The 21,734-nt window shown below is 34.8% G+C and overlaps 3 protein-coding genes across 4 annotated transcripts in view; all 3 read left to right on the plus strand.

The window, feature by feature from the left end:
* Positions 1-1,471, plus strand: part of LOC110630804 (diacylglycerol kinase 4) — a 60,760-nt gene extending 59,289 nt beyond the window's left edge. For both annotated transcript variants that reach the window (XM_021778390.1, XM_043950799.1), the window contains one exon: positions 1,048-1,471. In XM_021778390.1, the coding sequence (XP_021634082.1) occupies positions 1,048-1,206 (159 nt within the window). In that variant the 3' untranslated portion in view covers positions 1,207-1,471. The remainder of the gene's footprint in view (positions 1-1,047) is intronic.
* A 6,899-nt stretch (positions 1,472-8,370) lies between these two features.
* LOC110600537 lies at positions 8,371-9,486 on the plus strand. The gene has a single exon (XM_021737396.1). It carries the CDS (start codon positions 8,371-8,373, stop codon positions 9,484-9,486), a length of 1,116 nt encoding a protein of 371 aa, XP_021593088.1.
* A 72-nt stretch (positions 9,487-9,558) lies between these two features.
* On the plus strand, positions 9,559-10,977 carry LOC110600536. The gene is made up of 2 exons (XM_021737395.1): positions 9,559-10,060; positions 10,163-10,977. Exons 1-2 carry the CDS (start codon positions 9,559-9,561, stop codon positions 10,975-10,977), a joined length of 1,317 nt encoding a protein of 438 aa, XP_021593087.1.
* Positions 10,978-21,734: the final 10,757 nt, after the last annotated feature.

The raw sequence follows: 21,734 nt of genomic DNA on the forward strand, positions 1-21,734 counted from the left end.
TCATAGGCAAAAAATATGTGACCTTTTGTTTTTTTGGTAAGCTAAAGAATTTTATTTTAAGCAACCAAAACAACAGCACATAGAAAAGAATAGGCCTACTGGAATGACACTGCACACCCAGGAGCAAACAGGAAATTTTTTTCTATAATAGATTAAATAAATATAAAATAAATAAAAATAATATAAAAACTTGTATAGATACAATCTACTATGGATTTAATACACAGAAAAGTAGCACTCAATATATGGTCCCATTTGTTTTAGTTTATGGTGATCGAGTTTGAATTTTTTAAAATTAAATAATAAAAAAATTAAATTATATTAATTTATTAAAATATTTTTAGGGAATTAAAATTTTTAATTGTTGACTATATTTTAAATTTTATTATTAATTTTGGAGAGATCAATATAAAGTAATAAAAAATTATATATATAAGAATATATATAAAAATATTTTTGTGGGAGTTTGGGGGGCCAAGGGCTCCCTCTTGTCCCCCATGCCTCCGCCCATGGCCACACCCTTACACCCACCTGCTCCGATCAACAGAATTACAGTAGCTTAACGGTCTCAACATTCATAGCAACTTTCTACACTACTTTACTATGATCAGTCTCAGCATGTTAAAGAATAACTCTATTCCTTCTTGCCAAATGAAGTAAATTGTGGCATTAAAAGTCACTCTCCTGCAAGCAGCCAACTGGCTTTTACCTGCTGTCTTCCTGGTGAACTAACTAACCTCCCTCCTCATATCCAAGATATGCCTTCGCATGGAACATTTCTGAAGGATCACGTTTTAAGTAGATTGTTTTTTGTCGAGTGGGCATTAATTAGGTTAAAGATATCATGTCATTTATTCATGTATGACATGGATTCTCACCATGTTTTGGGTTATTATGTTTTATTTATGTTGACATAAGGAAGTTTTCTAGTATTGCATGAAAGAAATTAAGTGCATAATTTTTTGAAATTTTAACAGTTGAATGCTATGTGTCAATTGCAAAAACATCATTCTTATTTATCTCTTGAATCTTTCTTGTATATTTCAGGCTGCGGCTATTCGATTGGAAATAAGGGGTGGGGAATGGAGAGATGCATATATGCAGATGGATGGTGAACCCTGGAAACATCCAATGAGCAACGAGTACTCATCATTTGTGGAAATTAAGAGGGTGCCCTTTCATTCGCTTATGATCAGTGGAGACTGACTTGCTGGGTTGCCTACTAGCCCTTGATCCAAGATCAGTGTAAAGTATGGTTTTCTCGCCATGGGGCTTGTAAATTTTAGTTACCTGCCAGGTTAGTAGCTACTGGGAATTTTTTGTACCAAATTTCATTTGATAGGCCATTCTTGGTTTCCTTTTTTAGCTGTGAACACAATTTTTATTTGCTGTAAGACTGTTCTATTACCAGGCTTTTCTAGTGCTTAAATAAATGATTCCACAAGGAAAAATGGTTCTTATAGAATTTAAATTTGTAGTGTGATTTCATTAGCCGTTATTATTGAGTGCTGAGTAGTCTTGCTGCTTGACTACGGGTCATGAGGAAATGAATGGAATAAAATAGGAGTTTAAACATTCTCTGATTTAAAAATTAATATATCTTATAGGTTTAAATCGGGTTAGAATTTTATATAAATAATTAATTAAATATAAAAATGTGTTTTCATAATAATTTATATTTATATTTTTTATATATTTTCTTTTAAAAATTAGAATTTATTTTTTTTTAAATATTGATTTTTTAAATAAAAATTATTAATAAAAATATTTTTTTATGTAGAATTCCAATTAAAATATATAAAATTAAACAAAATCAGATATTATTTGAGTAATAATAATAAGTTTAAGACAAGTTTAGATTATTTAAAATAAATTTTAATAAAGTTTATGATGGATTCAAATATTGAAAATGGTAATTTTTGCAAATAAATTGTCCTTTTTACATTCCAACGACAACATCCTACGCATTTCGTCCTTTCCAAAGGGAAAAGTAGTCCGGTAATGGTACACCTTTCATATGTGTTGAGGATGAGGGAAATGCCTCGTAATTAAAATTTCATGATTCTTTAACTCTAGACCTATTGATAACATTAAAAAAGAAAAAACTTTGCTTTTTGACTTTTTAAGATTATCGAGTATTCTACATATATAATTCTCCTAATTTTTTCTTTAATTTCACTAATGTAATGACAGGTTAGACATTTTTTTTTAAAATCTGTCTTAAAATATTAGGAGTGTTGAATGGTTGGTTTAGATTAAATATAGATTCAAATTATTTTCATTCATTATAATATATAATTAGTTGATTTTATAATTAAATTCAATCAAAATCATATACATGTTTACGTGAAATGAAATGCACATCTCTCTCTCATTCTTTTCTTCTCTGGTACGTAACATGGCATCAGAGCACCACTACTCGTGTAGCCACTCCTCCAACACTGAAAACTCCAATGCTACCGCTCATTTCCAGACACTAATCCTTTCCTTTGTTTATCCATTGCTTTTGTGCTTCTTTGTCCTCTTGCTATTGCCGATCAAGTTTCTTTTCTCACCACAAACTCTTACATCACAATGACGGAGACAACTGTAACAAGAGATCCAGTAACTAGCAATGGAGCTAGAACCAGAACTATGAACTTGATCAACTCAGATATTCCGAGCATGATCTTGGTAAGTGCTCTTCTGAATGGAGCTAAATACTTGTCATGGAGTAGATCCATGATTCTTGCATTACGTGCTAAAGATAAATAAGGTTTCATAAACGGAAAGATAAAACAACCAGAAATAGATTCAGAAGAATATGAATAATGGCATAAAGTTGACAGCATGGTTATGTCATGGATCTTAAATGCAATTGTAAAAGACCTAGTAGAAGCTTTCCGGTATGTCCTAATTCTAGAGAATTATGAACTGAAATTGAGGAGAGATTTGGTGAGAGCAATGGACCAATGCTCTACCAAATCAAGAGAGAAATTAGCATGTTTACTCAAGGAAAGATGTCAATTTCATTGTACTTCACTAAGCTCAATAAGCTTTGGGATGAATTGACTTGCCTAATACCACTGTCGGAGTGCACTTGCGGAGCAGCTAAACTCATGGCAGAAAGAGACAACAATAACAAGGTCCTACAGTTCCTAATGGGACTAGGTAATCACCATGATAATGTGAAGAACCAGATTCTGATAATCTATCCACTGCCAAGTGTAAGCAAGGTTTTCTCAATGGTGCAACGAGTCGAGAAACAAAGGGAAGTTCATGATTCTTTCACTAACCAAACAGCAATGGCAATGAAGAATTTCAATCCTAACAAGAATTTGGAGGTGGAAAGTCATAAAGGAAGGGAGAAGAAAGGAAGGAAGATCGCAATGCACTTACTGGAACGAAATGACCATGTGAAAGAGACATGTTTCAAGCTCAACGGTTTTCCAGAATGGTACCAAGAGTTTAAACAGAAGAAAAGGCAAAGCAACGGTGAATGTTGTTACTCAGATGCAAGATAGTCCCCTGGACGAGGTTATCCATGCTGAAACTCCAAAAATAGAAGATTGGAACACCAACATTGCCTCTATGGTGCAACAGGAAATTGTCAAATTCCTGAAAGGAAAGTCTGTTTTTAGATCCAAACTGCCCCAGTTTTTCTGGATTCGCAGGTAAGATAAGACACAATGTCCTTTCTTGTGGCATTGTAGATTGGGGCATGCCTCAAAAGAAGCTATAAGTCATATAGTTGAAATGGGTGAATGTTGTTTTCTTGATTGTGATATCTGCAATGCAAGATCTCTCATGTTCCAGTCAAAATTGCCAAAGAAGTTTTGGAGTGATTCGTTGCTCACTGCCACTTACATTGTAAATAGGCTACCTACAAAACTGCTCAATTGGAAATGTCCATATGAAGTACTTAAGGGACACAAGCCTGATTACTCAAGAATGAAAATATTTGGCTCCCTATGTTATGCGCCACTAATGTTCAACCACAAAAGTCTGAGTTCGACCAAAGGGCATACAGACGCATTCTGTTGGGATATCCAATAGGGTTCAGGGTATATAAGCTGTACAACTTAGACACAAATCTGTCTGCATCTTAAGAGATGTACTGTTCAAAGAGTACATATTTCCTTTCCATCATCTTAATACTGCAGATTGCCATCCTACACCAGTACCTATACCTTACTCTGAATCTACAATTACAAAACTGAGATTAATCCAGTGGAACCTCTAACAGATGACCTACCACCTGATCAAACACAAAATCCCCAAGCACCAAACAACTCACATGACGTAGTCACTATCCCTAACCAGCCTTAACTCAGAAGAAGCACCAGGCAAACAACCAAGCCAACCTGGCTCAATGATTTTGTTGCTTCTATCCAATCTAATCATGGTTTTAAATCGCGGTCACGATTGCTTACGTTGCTGTCATGGTTGCAGGTAACGGAAATAGACCTATAACGGCCGTAACATAACGGTAACGACATGGAGCTACAACAAATTTTTTTAAAAAATTTGCAAAGTTTATAAATAAAATGATATTAATTAGATTTAATTTAGAACAATGTATACAAATACATAATAAATATAAATATATAAAATATAGATTATTTAATTTAAGTTAAATATCATATAGTTTAAAATAAGAAAAATCAACATAATCTTTATAAATCGAGTAAATTAATAGCTCAAAATACAATTTTAACTCAAAACTAACATTTTAATCCACAAAAGAAAGGAAAAAATAATTAAAAACTAAAATAGATAAAATTTAACTAACTTTTTAGAAGAAATAAGCTTAAAAATAGAGTAGTTTATAATTGATCTAAGTTTATATGAGAAATATGCAGGTGAGATTGAAATTTGAAAGAGAAAGGGAAGAGAAATTAAAACTTAAAAAATATAGTTTTTGAAGCTGCTGAAAAGTGTAGAAACTAATGAAAATGAGAATAGGGAGCAAAAGATTAAAGATATAAAAGAATTTTAATTATTGGTAATGGTCGTTACCGTTACGTAATGATCGATAATGGCCATTAGGCCTGCAAATCAGGAAAAGCCGTTATATAACGGGATAACGGATAACGGCCTCCAAGATCCGATACATAACGGCCGTTATTTAAAATCATGAATCCAATGGTACTCACAGTCCTCCATAGGCAACCACTCCTGCCAGTCCCTCGTCTTCTGCCCCAGATATGGACTTGGTTATGCATAATATTTCTTGTGCACCTACCTATCTTTCTTTTGTGGCAAATGTTTCAAAAGTCCATCAGCCTTACTCTATTCAACAAGCAAAACAAGATCCCAAGTGGGTTGAGGTTATGAAAAAGGAGATTGATGCTTTGGAATCAAATGGTACATGGCATCTTACAACTCTTCCAAAGTGAAAGAGGGCTATCGGATCAAAATGGGTTTATAGGGTAAAGTTCAATGCAGATAACAGTATTGACAGACTCAAAGTCAAGCTAGTGGCAAAAGGGTATAACTAAGTGCTAGGCCTGGATTTCACATAAAGCTTTTCACCAGTGGCTAATACAGTCACTATTAGATTTTTTCTTGCTTTAGCTGCAACAAAAGCTTGGCCCATACATCAAATTGATGTTAATAATGCTTACTTACATGGCACCATTGATGAAGACTTGTACATGCATCCCCCGAGGGTTATGAAAAAGCAAGACCTGGACAAGTTTGCAAGTTTGCCAAGTCTCTATGTAGCCGAAAACAAGCTGGCCGGCAATGGAATAAAGAGCTGACCTCCAAGCTTCTTCTTCTTGGATTCAAACAATCTTTTAATGATACTTGTCTTTTTACCAAAGCAGAACATAATACTTTCATCAAGTTACTTGTCTATGTAGATGATTTGCTGATTTCTGGACAAAGTGAAGCTTGCATCAACACAGTTAAATGCTTCCTTCATGATGCCTTCACCATCAAGGACATGGGACCAGCTAGATACTTCCTTGGAGTAGAATTGGCAAGATCTGCCAAGGGACTATTCTTCAACTAGAGAAAATACACTCCGGACATTCTCAACGACACAGGAAAGTTAGCTGAGAAGCCTATCACCTTATCCCATGATCAAGAACCTAAAGCTAGATGATGAAACTGGTCCTATTTTCAATGATCCTGAGAAATACAGAAGGTTGGTAGGCAGACTACTGTATTTGAACTTAACCCAACTAGATATCATCCATGTTGTTCAAGTTCTCAGTCAATTCCTCCAACAGCCTCGAGTTCCACATTGGGATGCAGCCATTCATCTTCTCAAATATCTCAAAGGAGCTCTTGCCAAAGGCTTATTCTTTCCTTATCAAAACAATTGTATTCTACGAGCCTATTCTGAAGCATATTGGCTAATTGCCCTATGACTTGAAGATCCTTGACAAGGTACTGTATCTTCCTTGGTCCAGCTCTCATCTCCTGGAAATAAATAAAAAAAGACTTCCATCAACAGATCCTCAGCTGAAGTAGAATACAGAAGCATGGCATCAATTGTGTGTGAGCTCCAATGGATCTCTTACTTACTCCAAGATCTGCATATCCCCTTGCTCCTTCATGTTCCTTTACACTGCGATAACAAGGTAGCTGTCCATATTTCAGAAAATGAGCAATTTTTCAAATAATGTATAATATAAAAAATATTTTTAAAAACATGCAAGATCCGAAAATATTTTCGGATTCTGTGTGTCAATTTAGAGTGTTCGCCAGTCATACTGGCGAACATACTTGTTCGGCACCTATGTTGTCGAAGAAGGGAAAGTTCGGCACCATGAGTGCGCCGAACAAGCCTCATTCGTGCCACCGTGGCTGCAGGCGTGGCATGTTCGGCACCCAAGATGCCGAACACGCACGAGGATCAAGACTTCGTCAGGAATCTCTGACGAGACTTTGACTGAAGAAAGTGTTCGGCACTTTTCTTTAGCTGAGTAAAGATGGCTTGCACGGCCCTGCAGGCCCTGTATGCATGCACCTGCATTGGCCGTGCAAGCCCTGCATGCATGCACCCCAGTGTAGGTGCATGCAGGCGTGGACATGAATTTGTTCGGCAGTATGACTGCCGAACAAATTCTTGTAGCATGAAAATAAAATATCTAAAACAAATATAAATGTAAAAAATTAAATTAATAAAATATTTTAATAAATTAAAATTTATTTATTGATATAAATTAAAAAATATTAATATTAATTTTTTTATATTTAAAATTATATATTTTTTAACTATCATATATTTTAAATGAAAATAAAATATAAAACAAAACAAAATGATAAAAGAATTTTTTAACTATGGGGCATAGGAATTTGTTTGGCAGAACTACTGCCGAACAAATTTCTGTAGCCTGAAAATAAAATATATAAAATAAATATATATTTAAAAAATTTATAAAAATTAATAAAATATTATAATAAATTAAAATTATATATTAATATTAATTAAAATATATTAATATTATTATTATAATTTTTAAATATAAATTATCTAATCTATTATTTAATAAATTTATATATTTAAAATTAAAATATTTCTAAATTTAAATATTCTACGAAAATAAAATTTATTTGACTGTTAATAATAAAATTTAAAATTGTTAAAATAAATATAAATTACGAGATAATAAAATTTAATGGTTATTTAAAAATATAATATTTTAATATTTGAAAATATTTAATATGTTTTATTTTTTATTTTAAAATTATTTTAATAAAGCGTTTTATTTTTAATTTTAAAATTATTTTAATAAAGCGTTCTATTTTTTATTCAAGAAGAAAGCTCTTCGGCAGAAGAGCTTACTAGTGCATGCAGGGCCGTACGTGGCCCTGCATGCAAGCAGAGAGGCATGCATGTACCAGCATGCTTGCATGTACGGCATGCATGCACGCTGGTGCATGCACGTGATTTTACAGTCCGTGACCCTACTTCGGCAAGGTTAGTGCCGAACTCCCCGCCTATAAATTTCTCCCCCAAAGCTCTATAAATCATTCCATTTCCAATCACTCTCATTTTTCATTTCCGATCACTTATATTTTCGATGTCTCTATAAATTACGCCATCCATTCCAATCACTCTCATTTTCCATTTCCAATCACTCTCATTTTTCATTTCTGATCACTTTTATTTTCAATCTCTCTATAAATTACCCCATTCATTACTTTATAAATTATTTAAAATCTGCATTATATCTCAATAAATTACGTTTTATAAATTATTTCTTTCCCTCTATAAATTTCACAAAAATTTTATTTCTACTCTTATCGATTCGACTACAAAAGAAGAAACGCAGGTAAGTTTTAAATATTTTATATTCTAAATTTTTATTTTTTTTATATATATAGTAAATGGTGGTAAAATGATTAATTATTTTATTTTTTTTTATCAGAGAAATGGCGGTTCCTGCATATGCTAATATTCATTGGGATGGTAATATTATAAATAGTTGTAATGGTTACGATTATGAAGGAGGTTTTTCAAAGATTATTCCAATGGGTAAACAGATAAGTTTTAATCAACTTGTTGGTAAAATTGCTCATGCAAATGGAATATCCGGGAATAATGAATTTATAGAGACAATTAGTTTTAGAAAGCCTATAATTGTTGATGGATCCTTGAAATTTGAATGTATGGAGATATGGGGTGAAGATGATATATCTAGTACGTTTAATTACTTATATCTAATTGGTGGTATACCTGGTATTGAAATATATGTTAAGATACTTCGTTATGTTGATACTACAAATGACGATACTGATATTGGTCCATCTGGAACTGCTGTGGAATCAAATGATGAACCATGTGAAGAACAAAATGTAGTTGATGATTATGGTTTATCTGATAGTCTTGCAGGGCCATCAATTAATTTATCTGATACAGTACAGAATGAGAACGAGGATGAGGACGAAGATGACGATGACGATGATTCATGGATGTCTACTGAGGATGATGATGATGACAATGGTCAGGAGGATCGTGAGAGTGAGTCTCGATATTACAACACACAATTTTCTAATCCTATTGTGCCTGTTGTTCATCCTCCCCCATACGCAGAAATAGACTTCGATTTGCTGAGGGTGGATCCTTATAATAGGCCAGAAGGTCGTTCCTTTTGGGATCCTTCTAAAGAGTTTTCAGTTGGGATGATATTTTCTTCGAGAGATGCAGTGGCTGCGGCTGCAAAAGAATATCATCTGAGACATCATCATCAATTTTGTTATCATGAAACAAGAGAGAAGACTTATTCTATAAAGTGTAAAGACAAAGACAGTGGGTGTGCATGGAGACTTCGAGCATCCAAGAAAGAAGGAGAGGATGTATGGAAGATTACGAGATACAGTGGACCACACACATGTACGAATCCTCAGGTGACAAAAAACCATAGCCAATTGGATGAAAATTTTATTTGTTCATTTATCTTTGCATTAATTGAACAGCAGCCCGATATAAAAATTGCTGGCCTACAAGCTGAAGTGCGGGATAAATATGGATCTTATCAGAAAACATAGAAAGCTAAGCAGAAGGCAATTGCAAGGCTTTATGGGGGTTGGGATGAATCATACAGTCGTTTGCATAGATTCATGACTGCTCTTCATCATTTTAACACAGAAACAGTATACATGATTGAAGATAATCCACATTGGATAAATGAGCGATTAAATCCGATGTGTCGTGTATTTGACCGTATGTTTTGGGCTTTTAAGCAATCGATTGAGGGATTTAAACATTGCCGACCTGTTATCTCAATCGATGGGACATTCTTATACGGAAAATACACCGGGTGTATACTGTGTGCAACTGCACTTGATGGAAATAATCAACTATTTCCATTAGCTTTTGCCATTGTGGATAAGGAGGATGGGGACAATTGGTCATGGTTTATGGATTGCTTAAGGATCTTTGTAACCAACCGAGAAGATTTGTGTGTAATTTCTGATCGACATGCTGGAATTTTGAAGGCGATGCAGAAAGATTGGTGGCAACCTCCAGCTGGTCATCATTGTTACTGCATCAGACATGTTTTGAGTAATTATAATAAGACATTCAAAAATGCAGCAATAAAGGAAGCGTTGCGCAAGGCAGGTATGTTTCATGTTTCAATACGAAGTATGCATAATTTTAAAAATTTAATGTCACATCTTACTTATGTTAATTTTACTTTTATGAACTTGTCCTTTATATCAGCAAATGAAAATCAGAAAAGAAAGTTTTACGAAGCAATGGACAATATTCGGGAGGTGCACCCTGAATCATACAATTGGGCAATTAAGATGAATTTAGAGAAGTGGACAAGATCACACGATGGTGGACAGAGGTATGGCGTGATGACAATAAACATGGCTGAATCCCTGAATGGCATGATGAAAGGATTTAGAGCGTTGCCTATAACGGCAATGGTGGAAAAAATATTTTTCCAGTGTGTTCATTATTTTGATACGCGGATGACAACTTTTTTGGAGCAACAAAGTAAGGGCTATGTTTTCACTCAGTCTTGCAGTGAAACTCTGCGTGCTAATGCCATTAAGGTCAATGGACATAGAGTTAGACGGTTCAACAGTCAGACCATGGTTTGTGAAATAATTACAGCAAATGGTAGACAAAAACAAGTGGTCAAACTAATGGATCAAACATGTACCTATGGCAAATTTCAGGAGATGAGGATACCATGTTCACATGCAATTGCAGCATGCATGTCCCATTCAATTGACTACGAACAGTTTATATTTGAGTATTATAAATTGGATCGTACCATACAATGTTACGCGTACACATTCCATCCTCTTGGACACCCTGACTATTGGCCTCCAACAGATGGACTTCCTCATGTGCCTGACATTTCTAGAATCAGAAAGAAGGGACGTCCGAGATCTTCTCGAATACGTAATGAGATGGACTGGAGGTCAAACAAAATAAATGAAACCTCGAGAGTCCATTGCTCAATATGTGGCAGGGTGGGGCACAATAAGAAAACATGTATGGGTGGGGCACCGAGTAGATAGATATTGCAAAGAATTCAGTTAAATATATAAATATGCAGAATTATTTTTATATTTATTAATTTTTTAGCAAAATCTTTCATATTTTATAATTAATTAAATAGTAGTAAGATTGTGAATACTGAGTAGCATATGATTTTAAATAATTAAATTAAATTTTGAATAATTAAATGTAATTCAATTCCCTTTTTCTTTTTCTACCAAAAATCCGGCAGAGTTTCCCCTTAAATATGGGTTTATTTCCACCTGTGAATAGAAATAACACACTTCTATAAACTTCAACCTTATTTCATACACTTATTCTTACATCAACACAATCTCAACACAATATTTTATACAACACAATCTCAACACAGTATTTTATACAACACAATCTCAACACAATAATTACATAAATTTATACAATTATGTTACATTCAAAATGTTACCCCATTCATCAACAAGCAAATATTTAATTCAGCATTTTCAGATTACACATAATTAAATCAAAAGAAATAATTTAACTAATAACACAACAAGAAATTAAACTAATCGTAATGAAAATAATTTAACTAAAATTATTTTTTTTTATACATATTCAACTCACAGTCAGTGATGACCACCAGTACCACAGCCTCGATGTCTCCTCTCATGTGGAGCCCGTAAGCGACCTCGCCATGGTCCCGGTGCCAATAACTGTTCAGGATCAAGTTCTTCATGTGCCGGTGCGTTTACGTCTGGATCTTGCACGACAGCAGCAGAAGGATCTGAATGTCCAAACTGACCGACACCACTCGGGCCATATCCTAATCCAGCGTTATATCCCGAAAAAATATTATGTGTACTTCCGCCTGACATATGAAACTGTCTCGAAGACGACGGCTCATGCATAGGCTCGGGCGCAAATGCTGGAAACACTGATCCCATTGGCGTGTACGGGACACCATAAGCACCGGGATTAAAGGAAGGCATTGTGTGCGGTCCAGGCGTCCAAATATTGAACTGACTCTGTGAGGGATTAAACATGGAAGGCACCTGAGATGAGCTGGGCACGTTAGATGAACTGGGTGGATCTTTGTGGAATGCTTGCGACCGATGATACTCCATAGGGGGAGGCACTGGATTCACATCCCTATCACCTTGTTCAGCTTGGGTGTGACCTCTTCTTCGGCCCCTACCATGTCCACCAGCCCTACCCCGACTACCACATGCCACAGAATCGGGAATAGGCGGGTCATCTGGGTCATCCATGCTGGGCGGTGCAGCAGGTGCTCGATGTGGAGCTGGTAGTTGTGTTTGCCGCCTCTCTTCCATCATACAGAATGAAACAGACTGTATGAGGTCACACATAGCTGTCATACTCCCTGTGGTCGGGTTTGTAGCAATAGCATACATGTGCTCCAGACCATCCTCCTGCACAACATAGAAGAAATTACATATTTTAGAATATGCAGTTATTAATGTTGAAAATGACAAATCAAAATCAATAATTTTTTACCCCGGTTCCCATTGCCGCTCCTTTCACCGAAATCCAGCACCTGGACACCCTACGGTACCACTCCATATACTCTGAATGGAAATAGAGTGGCTCTGTTGCTGGCGGGCCAATGACTATTCTTCTATCCCGGGTGTTCCAGCGCGTAATCCAATAAGAGTGGACTTCTGCCCAGTTCGTGTCGCTTTTCCACAAATCCACATCGTGTAGTGCAGTAGACTGATGAGGTTCAGCAGGAATATGCTGCTGCATCCCAAACTGTCGCATGACACGATCCGGCTGATGCCACTCTACAATATGGAAGCATATAAGTGGGACAACAGCCCTCCAAATGTCCCGTCCTTGGCGACAATATTCGGGTAGTGACTGAATCAGGGCATCAGTGTACGGCTCCCAAATTACCTGCAGTGAACATTCAATTGTTATTCAATAATTAATGTAGGTTCAGAATATTAGTTCATTTATTAATATTCGTACTTGCTCGGATAATAATCTATCAAGCTGATATCGCAGCTCCACGAGTACGTGGGTGACTACCTCCGTAACATGTCTGGCATTACTTCACCTGCACAACCAATTATATTAGCAAATATTTATTTAAATATTTAATATTAAATATTTAAAAAAAATTAACGATTACATAATATCACATACCTGCTGCCTAGTGGAGCATCATGATGTGGTGCTCTGTCTGACAGTGCCGGCGATACTGCTGTGATCCGGTCCCATGCCCATATCTGAACTATAAATAAGGGACCAGACATTTGCATAACTTCAGGATTTGTCGCCTTACATAACTGTCTATACAACCATGCCAGACATGCCCCACCCCAGCTATAATTACCAGCGTCCTCAAGATCGGCTAACAAAGGTAGAAATATTAAGTTCACCCGCGAAGCAGATGTATCACCAAATATGGATCCAATCACTCTCATAATGTATGCTCTTGCAAACCTATGAACAACTTCCTCATCAGCATCATCGGGAAGTTGACTAAATTTCTCAGCAAGCCAGCTTAGTTTCAGATAACACCCTCTAATGGCATTATTAGGTAAAACGACACCTAATAACGCCTCACAAACTGAAGGCCAATGGTGGCGTGATCGGCCTGTAACGGCTGCACCATCGATAGGCAACCCGGTTATTAGCCCTACATCCTGAAGGGTTATAGTCATTTCTCCTTCAGGAAACATAAATGTATGCGTCTCTGGTCGCCACCTCTCAACAAGAGCTGTAATTAAATGCCAATCTAATGCAAAAAAACCTAACCGGATTACACCATAAAAACCCGACCGTCGTAGGTGAGGTATTATTTGATCTGGTATTTCACCCAAATGTAAAACTGTACCCGTTCTTCTACAACCTATTGCCCCACTTTCTATATTTTGTTGCCATATAGCCTCAGACCTATGTTCGGCTTGTCCATATAGCAACGATGGATCATTGGGACCAGGTAAAATATAATCACGTCTGTCACGATGATTGCGCCTTTCTTCCATATCTAATTATACAAATTCACATCACAATAAAATATTATACTAATACACATTCACCAACTAAACAATATTCAAAATCACTAACAATATTCAAACATCATTTATTCACTAAATAAATGTATATAATTTAACACTACAATAACATACATATTCTACACATATTATACCATAAAATCACAAAAAATACAACTACTTCAAAAATATTCTATCCAAAAATCACAACAAATATTATATTAAAAATCTCAACAAATATTCTATCACACCAATATTTCATCCTAAAATCACAACAAAATTTCATTCATAACTAAGTCTAAATTTAACAGTACATTACAAATTTAAAAATAGAACAATACATAATATTTTTTTAATATTTACAATTAAAAAATTATTAAATTTTATTATATTTTTAATTATATTCATTTAGCAAAATTAAATTTCATTACATATTAACAATTATTTAAAATAACTTAAACAAAAATTAAAATTATTTCTAATCAATTTACATAATATTATAATACAAAAAATAAAGTTATATTTAAACAATAAAAAAAATCAATCGGATTACATAATTTAAAAAATATATATATATATTCTTAAAAAAATTTCATATTTTTTTCTTTTAAATAATACTTTTTAAAAAAATATTAAATTTTATTTGATTTTCAAAAATATTTACATTAACTGAAACATATAATAAAATTACTATTATATAATTTATTTATTATTATGATATAAAAATAAAATAAATAATAATTTTAAAATAATAAAACATTATTACAGATGAAATATTTTCAAAAATAATACTATAACATTTATAAAAAAATTATTTCTTTTTATTTCTTAATTATTATTAATTTAAAAAATATTACATTTTATTATTTATTAAAAAATATTTAAAAAACTTAAACATTACATAAATTTAATACTATATAATTTATTTATTATTATATTATAAAAATAAAATAATAAAACATTATTACGGATGAAAAATTTTTAATAATAAAATTATTATATTTATAAAAAATTATTTCTTTTAATTTTATTAATTATTATTTATTTTAAAAATCTTTAATTTTATTATATATTCAACAAAATTTATAATAACTTAAATATAAAATTAATTTATTATATTTATAACAAAAATTATTATAACTAAAATATTAACTCATTGAAAAAATTAACTATTTAATTTATTAAATTTCACTTTTTTTTAAATTTCTAATATTTATATAACAACTTATATTAATAATATTTTTGGCTTTTATTTTTTGCTTTTTCTAATAATAATTTCTAATAATTATATAACAACTTCTATTTTTTTAATTATAATTTCATATTTTATTTTTTGTTTTTTTTTATATATTAAGTGAGAAAATTATATATACATATTTAAAAAAAAAGTTTAAATAAAAACCTGGTGGAAAGAGATCGCTTGTGGTGGAGAGGAAGATTTGCTGGAGATGAAGATTTGCTGGAGATGAAGGCTTCCGGCGATGGAGAGAGAGAAGAGAAGGCTGCGCAGAGGAGAAGGAGGATAAAAAATTTTGAAGGGGGAAAGAGAAGAAGAAGAGCTGAGACGGGAAAGAAAAGAAGAAGAGCTGAGACTTTGGCTCCTCTGTCCACGACTGTGCATGCAAAGCCGCGTGGCTCTGCATGCACAGAAAAGGGTTCGGCACTGATAGTGCCGAACCCTTTTCGTGGTCAATGCTTCGTCAGGAATCTCTGACGAAGCATTGAATTCTGCATGTTCGGCACCATTGGTGCCGAACATGCCACGCGAGCAGATTGCTCTGCTCACGTGGCACGCTTTCCGCTTGTTCGGCACCCATGGTGCCGAACAAGAATGTTCGCCACCATGAGTGGCGAACATCATGAAGTTCGCCACCATTGGTGGCGAACTACTGGGTTCGGCAATCATACTGCCAAACCCAGTTCGTTGACATACAGAATCCGAAAATATTTTCGAATCCTACATGATTTTAAAAATAAATTTTATTTTTTGCATGATTTGAAAAATTGCTCTCAGAAAATCTTGTCTTCCACGAAAGAATAAAGTATATAAAAATAGATTGTCATATTGTTCGACAAAAGGTGCAAGATGGATTTGTTAAAACTTGTCAATTTTCCTTTATTTCATCCGTTCTTGTTCAAGAAGGGATAGGCCAACCTTGACCCATCTCAATCTTGGGGGGTTGTAGCATATGTAAGTTATAGAGAAATAAATAAATAATAGACGAGAAAAGTTTGTTAATACAACTGTTAAGAAGATGTGCTGGCACTTGCTGATTGGTAATATTAGTTGAGCAGTTGCAGCTAACTGTGTACATATACATGTTCACGTTAAATGAAATGCGCATCTCTCTCTCATTGAACTAGGTTTCTTCTTTTGCTAATTTGTGGCTTTTGTTTTTCCCGCTAGGCAGGGGAAGGTTTCTCTTTCCCCACTTGGATCGTGAGTTCCCTCCTCACTTCTGGGTGAGTTGTAAATAGTATGTTTTTTTCTTTCTTTTTTTTTTTTCGTAGATCTGATGCTTAGAACGAGAGGGATTTTTCGATCTACTGTTTTGCTTCCCATACTATGCTCTAACCTTCTTTTGATCTATGTTTGTGTGCTGTTTGTTGCTTTGTGTCTTAGTTTTTGCATGCAGGATACGATTAACAAGTGGAAGCTTCAACCTGTAATTTATGCTTTTCAGTGAAAGAATGGTACTCTCGAAGACACCCACGGAGTCGATCTACTGCTCCCTGTCCTTCAAACACCTAGAGGAGAATGAGATGGCTAGAGCTCTGCCTCCTTCCTCCCTAGTTTAGCCTAGCACCTTCAATGTATTTATCTGATACAAACTTGTTGAAGATCCTCTGACGATTATTTATTGTGCCTCATATTCATGTTTTTCAGAGGGTCGACCATGTTAAGATGTGATTACAAAATCATAAGTGTTTAGTTTCTGATTTAATTCCTGATATTATGTTATTGTTAGTAGTGGCAAATAAAATCATATCTGCTGCAGATTAGTTGCAGATTTTTTAGGCCATTTAGTTATGTTCAGTTTACTTTGTAATGCCTATGAAAGCCTTTGTTTTCTTTTCTTTGATAGAATAAAACAGAGATCCACTTTCTCTCTTAGAGATCCACTTCCTCTCTTTTGTTTCTGTTTCCGTATTATCTTTATAAGCACCAACATATTTTGGTATCCGAGCCACTATTTGGGTAAAGTGGAGAGAGAGAAAAAAAAAAGATAAGAGTGGTTCACGCAAACCTTTCAAATGGCGGTAAATGGCACTGCTACTTCCACCCAACCTTTAATTCCTTTCTTCAACTGAAATAATTATGAATTTTGGGCCATAAAAATGCGAACCATGTTTATTTCGCAGGAATTGTGGGAGCTAGTTGAGACCGGGTACGACGACTCAGATGATGAGAAAAAGCTAAAAGACAATAGAAAGAGAGATGCAAAAGCTCTGTTCTTCCTCCAACAAGCTGTATCAGAAGAGATTTTTTCGGGTATTTCAGCAGCGAAAACTTCTAAGGAAGCATGGCAGATTCTAAAAACTGAATTTCAAGGTTGCTCAGAGGTAATCACTGTGAAACTTCAATCTCTTCGTCCATCATTTGAAACGCTTCAAATGAGTGATTTTGAGTCTGTTCATGCATATTTATCAAGAGCTTCTAAAATTGTCTCTCAAATGAAAGCATATGGTGAAAAAATTACTGATGAGACTGTGGTTTTAAAATTGTTGAGGAGTCTGACTCCTAAATTTGATAATGTGGTTGCTGCAATAAAAGAGTCTAAAGACTTATCTTCTTATTCTTTTGATGATTTATTGGGTTCTTTACAAGCTCATGAAGGAGGGATAAATAAATCATTAGTGAGAATTGAAGAAAAGGCATTTCAAGTGAAAGGAGAATCCTCTCACAGTGGTTATCGTGCTGGTTATCATGGTCGGGATCGCGGCAGTAGCTGCCGTGGAAGAGGAGGTCGTTCTGGAGAACAGCGACAGTATGAAAGTTATGTAATCAAATGCTGGTATTGTGATAGACCAAGCCATAGAGAAGCTGATTGTTTGGCCAAGAAAAGGGATGAAGAAAAGCAAAAGAATGAAGGAAAGCATGCCAATGTTGCTGAAGAAGAAGAGGAACCAGAAGAGAGTATGCTATTTATGGCTCATGCTATTGATAAAATTGCTATCCATGCTAATGCTGTTTGGTTCTTGAATAGTGGGTGTTCTAATCACATGTCAGGTACAAAGCAATTGTTTAAAGAGCTTGATGAGAAAGAGAAATCAACAGTTCGGCTAGGTGATGACAAGTTGGTGCTGATAAATATAATAGGGAAACAGAAACAAAAGAGAGGAAGTGAATCTCTAAGAGAGAAAGTGGATCTCTATTTTATTCTATCAAAGAAAAGAAAACAAAGCCTTTTATAGGCATTACAAAGTAAACTGAACATAACTAAATGGCCTAAAAAATCTGCAACTAATCTGCAGCAGATATGATTTTATTTTCCACTACTAACAATAACATAATATCAGGAATTAAATTAGAAACTAAACACTTATGATTTTGTAATCACATCTTAACATGCCCTCTTGATTCAAAATCACTGATACCCAATTGTTGACCAAAATAAGTATGTTTTGGCTGAGACAATGACTTAGTGAATAAGTCTGCAACTTGATCATTAGTACCACAAAATTCCAGCTCTATTTCTCCATTTGCAACCAACCTTCGAATAAAATGGTGCCAAATCTCAATGTGCTTTGTTCTGCTGTGGAAAGCTGGATTTTTTGTCATTGCTATTGTACCTTTGTTATCACAATAAATTTTAGTTGTTGCCACTTGCTCTTGATCCAAGTCAGCCAAAACTCGCCTAAGCCACACAGCTTGACATGCTGCAGAAGTTGTAGCAATATATTCTGCTTCTAAAGATGACAAAGCGATAGTATCTTGCTTCTTTGAGCTCCATGAGATGGCACCTGAACCAAGACTGAAAGTATAACTTGATGTACTATTTCTATCATCTAAAGAACCTGCCTAATCACTATCAGTGTAGCCAAATAATTTGAAATTTGATACGGTGATATACCAAATTCCAAAATTAACGGTTCCAGCAACATATCGCAATACCCTTTTTGCTGCTCCAAGATGATGCTTTGTTGGACTATGTATGAACCTGGATAAGACACTAACAGAAAAGGCGATATCAGGTCGTGTATGAGACAAATAGTTCAGTCCACCAACCATCCTCCGAAAATAAGTTACATCAGCCTTCTCTGTCCCATCTTCAGCTTGTAATTTTTCATTGAAATTCATTGGAGTTGCAGTCACATTGCATTTTGCCATGCTAAATTTCTTAAGCAAATCATTTGTATATTTTTGTTGTCCAACAAATATCCCATCTGCATATCGTTTCACCTCAAGCCCAAGAAAATATTGTAATAATCCCAAATCTGTCATCTCAAAATTTCTCATCATAGAAGACTTTATTAAAATCAGTAATAAGACAATTATTGGACCCAAAATAAATCATGTCATCAATATAAACACACACAACCAGAAATCCAGCTTTGCCTTCTCTTTTCAAGTATAAAGTGGGCTCATTTTCACTTTTAATAAAATTATTTTCACAAAAATAGCTATCAATTTTACTATACTAGGCTCGCAGTGCTTGCTTAAGCCCGTAGAGAGCTTTTCTCAATCTGAAAACTTTATCCTTATGACCTTTTTCAACAAAGCCCTCAGGTTGAGAAACATAAACTTCTTCCTCTAAATCTCCGTTCAAGAAGGCAGACTTCACATCAAATTGAAAGACAGGAATGGATAATTGAGCAGCTAAAGCAAGCAATAATCTTACAGTTTCAAGGCGAGCGACTGGTGAGAATGTTTCTTCATAGTCGATACCTCGATGTTGGGCATATCCCTTTGCTACAAGTCGTGCTTTATGCTTTTGCACACTCCCATCAGCATGATACTTGGTTCTGAAAATCCATTTGAGACCAATAACATTCTTTCCTTTCAGTAAATCAACCAACTCCTAAGTTTGATTTTTCTGAATTGAAGCCATTTCTTCATTCATAGCAATTTTCCATTCTTCCATTGTTGCTGCCTCCTTATAGAAAATTGGATCTGAAACATTCAAAGCAAAAGAACAAGTTTCATATATTTCTTTTAAGGATCAGATCTTTCTCGAAGAAGTTTCAGATGATGAAGAACTTGTGCTGATTGGACTGGAAGATTTTGTGCTGGCTGGACTTAATGAGTTGCTATGTACTGAATTTGATGATGAAAAATCAGCAACATCATTTGATGGTGAAGAATCAGCAACATCATTTGATGGTGAAGAATCAGTAGGTTCACAAAAATCAACAGCTTCATTCTCTATCACTGGAGCTTGGTCTGACTTCATAAATTTTGTCCAATCCCATCTTGCATCTTCATTAAAAACCACATTTCTGCTAACAATAATTTTGCCACTTAAAGGGTTATATAGCCTATATGCTTTAGATTTAGTGCAATAGCCAACAAAAATGCATTTTTTAGATTTTTCATCAAGTTTGTGGTGAGAATTAACTAAAGCATAAGCTATACAACCAAAAATTCTTAAATGACCTACACGTGGTTTTCTACCTCTCCATGCTTCATATGGTGTTTCATTCATGACAGCCCTTGTTGGAGAAATATTCAAAAGATACACTGCAGTTGCGACAGCTTCAGCCCAGAAAGAATTCGGAAGGCCTTTGACTTTGAGTAAGCTTCTGGCCATCTCCAGAACAGTTCGATTGTTCCGCTCGACAATACCATTCTGCTCTGGTGTGTATGGTGTAGTAAGCTCCCTGTGAATGCCATTTTCTTCTCAAAAAACATTGAACTCAATAGAATTAAATTCACCACCTCTGCCATCAATACCTGTCACGGCAAAACCAAACTCTTAAATGATGTGCAATATGCTCCTAGTCTGGCTTATAATCTATTAAGTATTGGGCAATTGATGACTAGTGGATATAAAATCGTATTTGATGATAACTTATGTAGCATTATGGACAAGAAAACGGGTCTTACCATTGTTAATGTTCCAATGGCTCAAAACAAAATGTTTCCATTGGATGCTTCCATTGAAAATGGTGCTCTTGCTGTCAATAAAATTGCTGAATCTACTTTATGGCATTTACGTTATGGATATTTGCATGAAATAGGGTTGAAGTTGTTGAGTCAACAAAATATGGTTAATGGATTACCCAATATTGGATCTATTGATTTTTGTGAGGGATGTGTTTTGGGTAAACAAAGTAAGAAGTCATTTCCCGTAGGAAAGTCATGGAGAGCTAATGGTTGTCTTGAATTGATACATGCGGATTTATGTGGACCCATGCAAACTGAATCTTTTGGTGGTAGTTGGTATTTCTTTTTGCTGATTGATGACTATAGCCGTATGAACTGGGTTTATTTCTTGAAGTGTAAATCTGAAGCCCTTGTCACTTTCAAGAAATTTAAAAGAGTGGTAGAAAATCAACATGATAGTAGTATCAAATGTCTCCGGACTGACAGAGGTGGTGAATTTAATTCTATTGAGTTTAATGTTTTTTGTGAAGAAAATGGCATTCACAGGGAGCTTACTGCACCATACACACCAGAGCAGAATGGTATTGTCGAGCGGAAGAATCGAACTGTTATGGAGATGGCCAGAAGCTTACTCAAAGTCAAAGGCCTTCCGAATTCTTTCTGGGCTGAAGCTGTCGCAACTGCAGTGTATCTTTTGAATATTTCTCCAACAAGGGCTGTCATGAATGAA

This window comes from Manihot esculenta, chromosome 14 (genome assembly GCF_001659605.2).
Source record: "Manihot esculenta cultivar AM560-2 chromosome 14, M.esculenta_v8, whole genome shotgun sequence".
Taxonomy (NCBI): domain Eukaryota; kingdom Viridiplantae; phylum Streptophyta; class Magnoliopsida; order Malpighiales; family Euphorbiaceae; genus Manihot; species Manihot esculenta.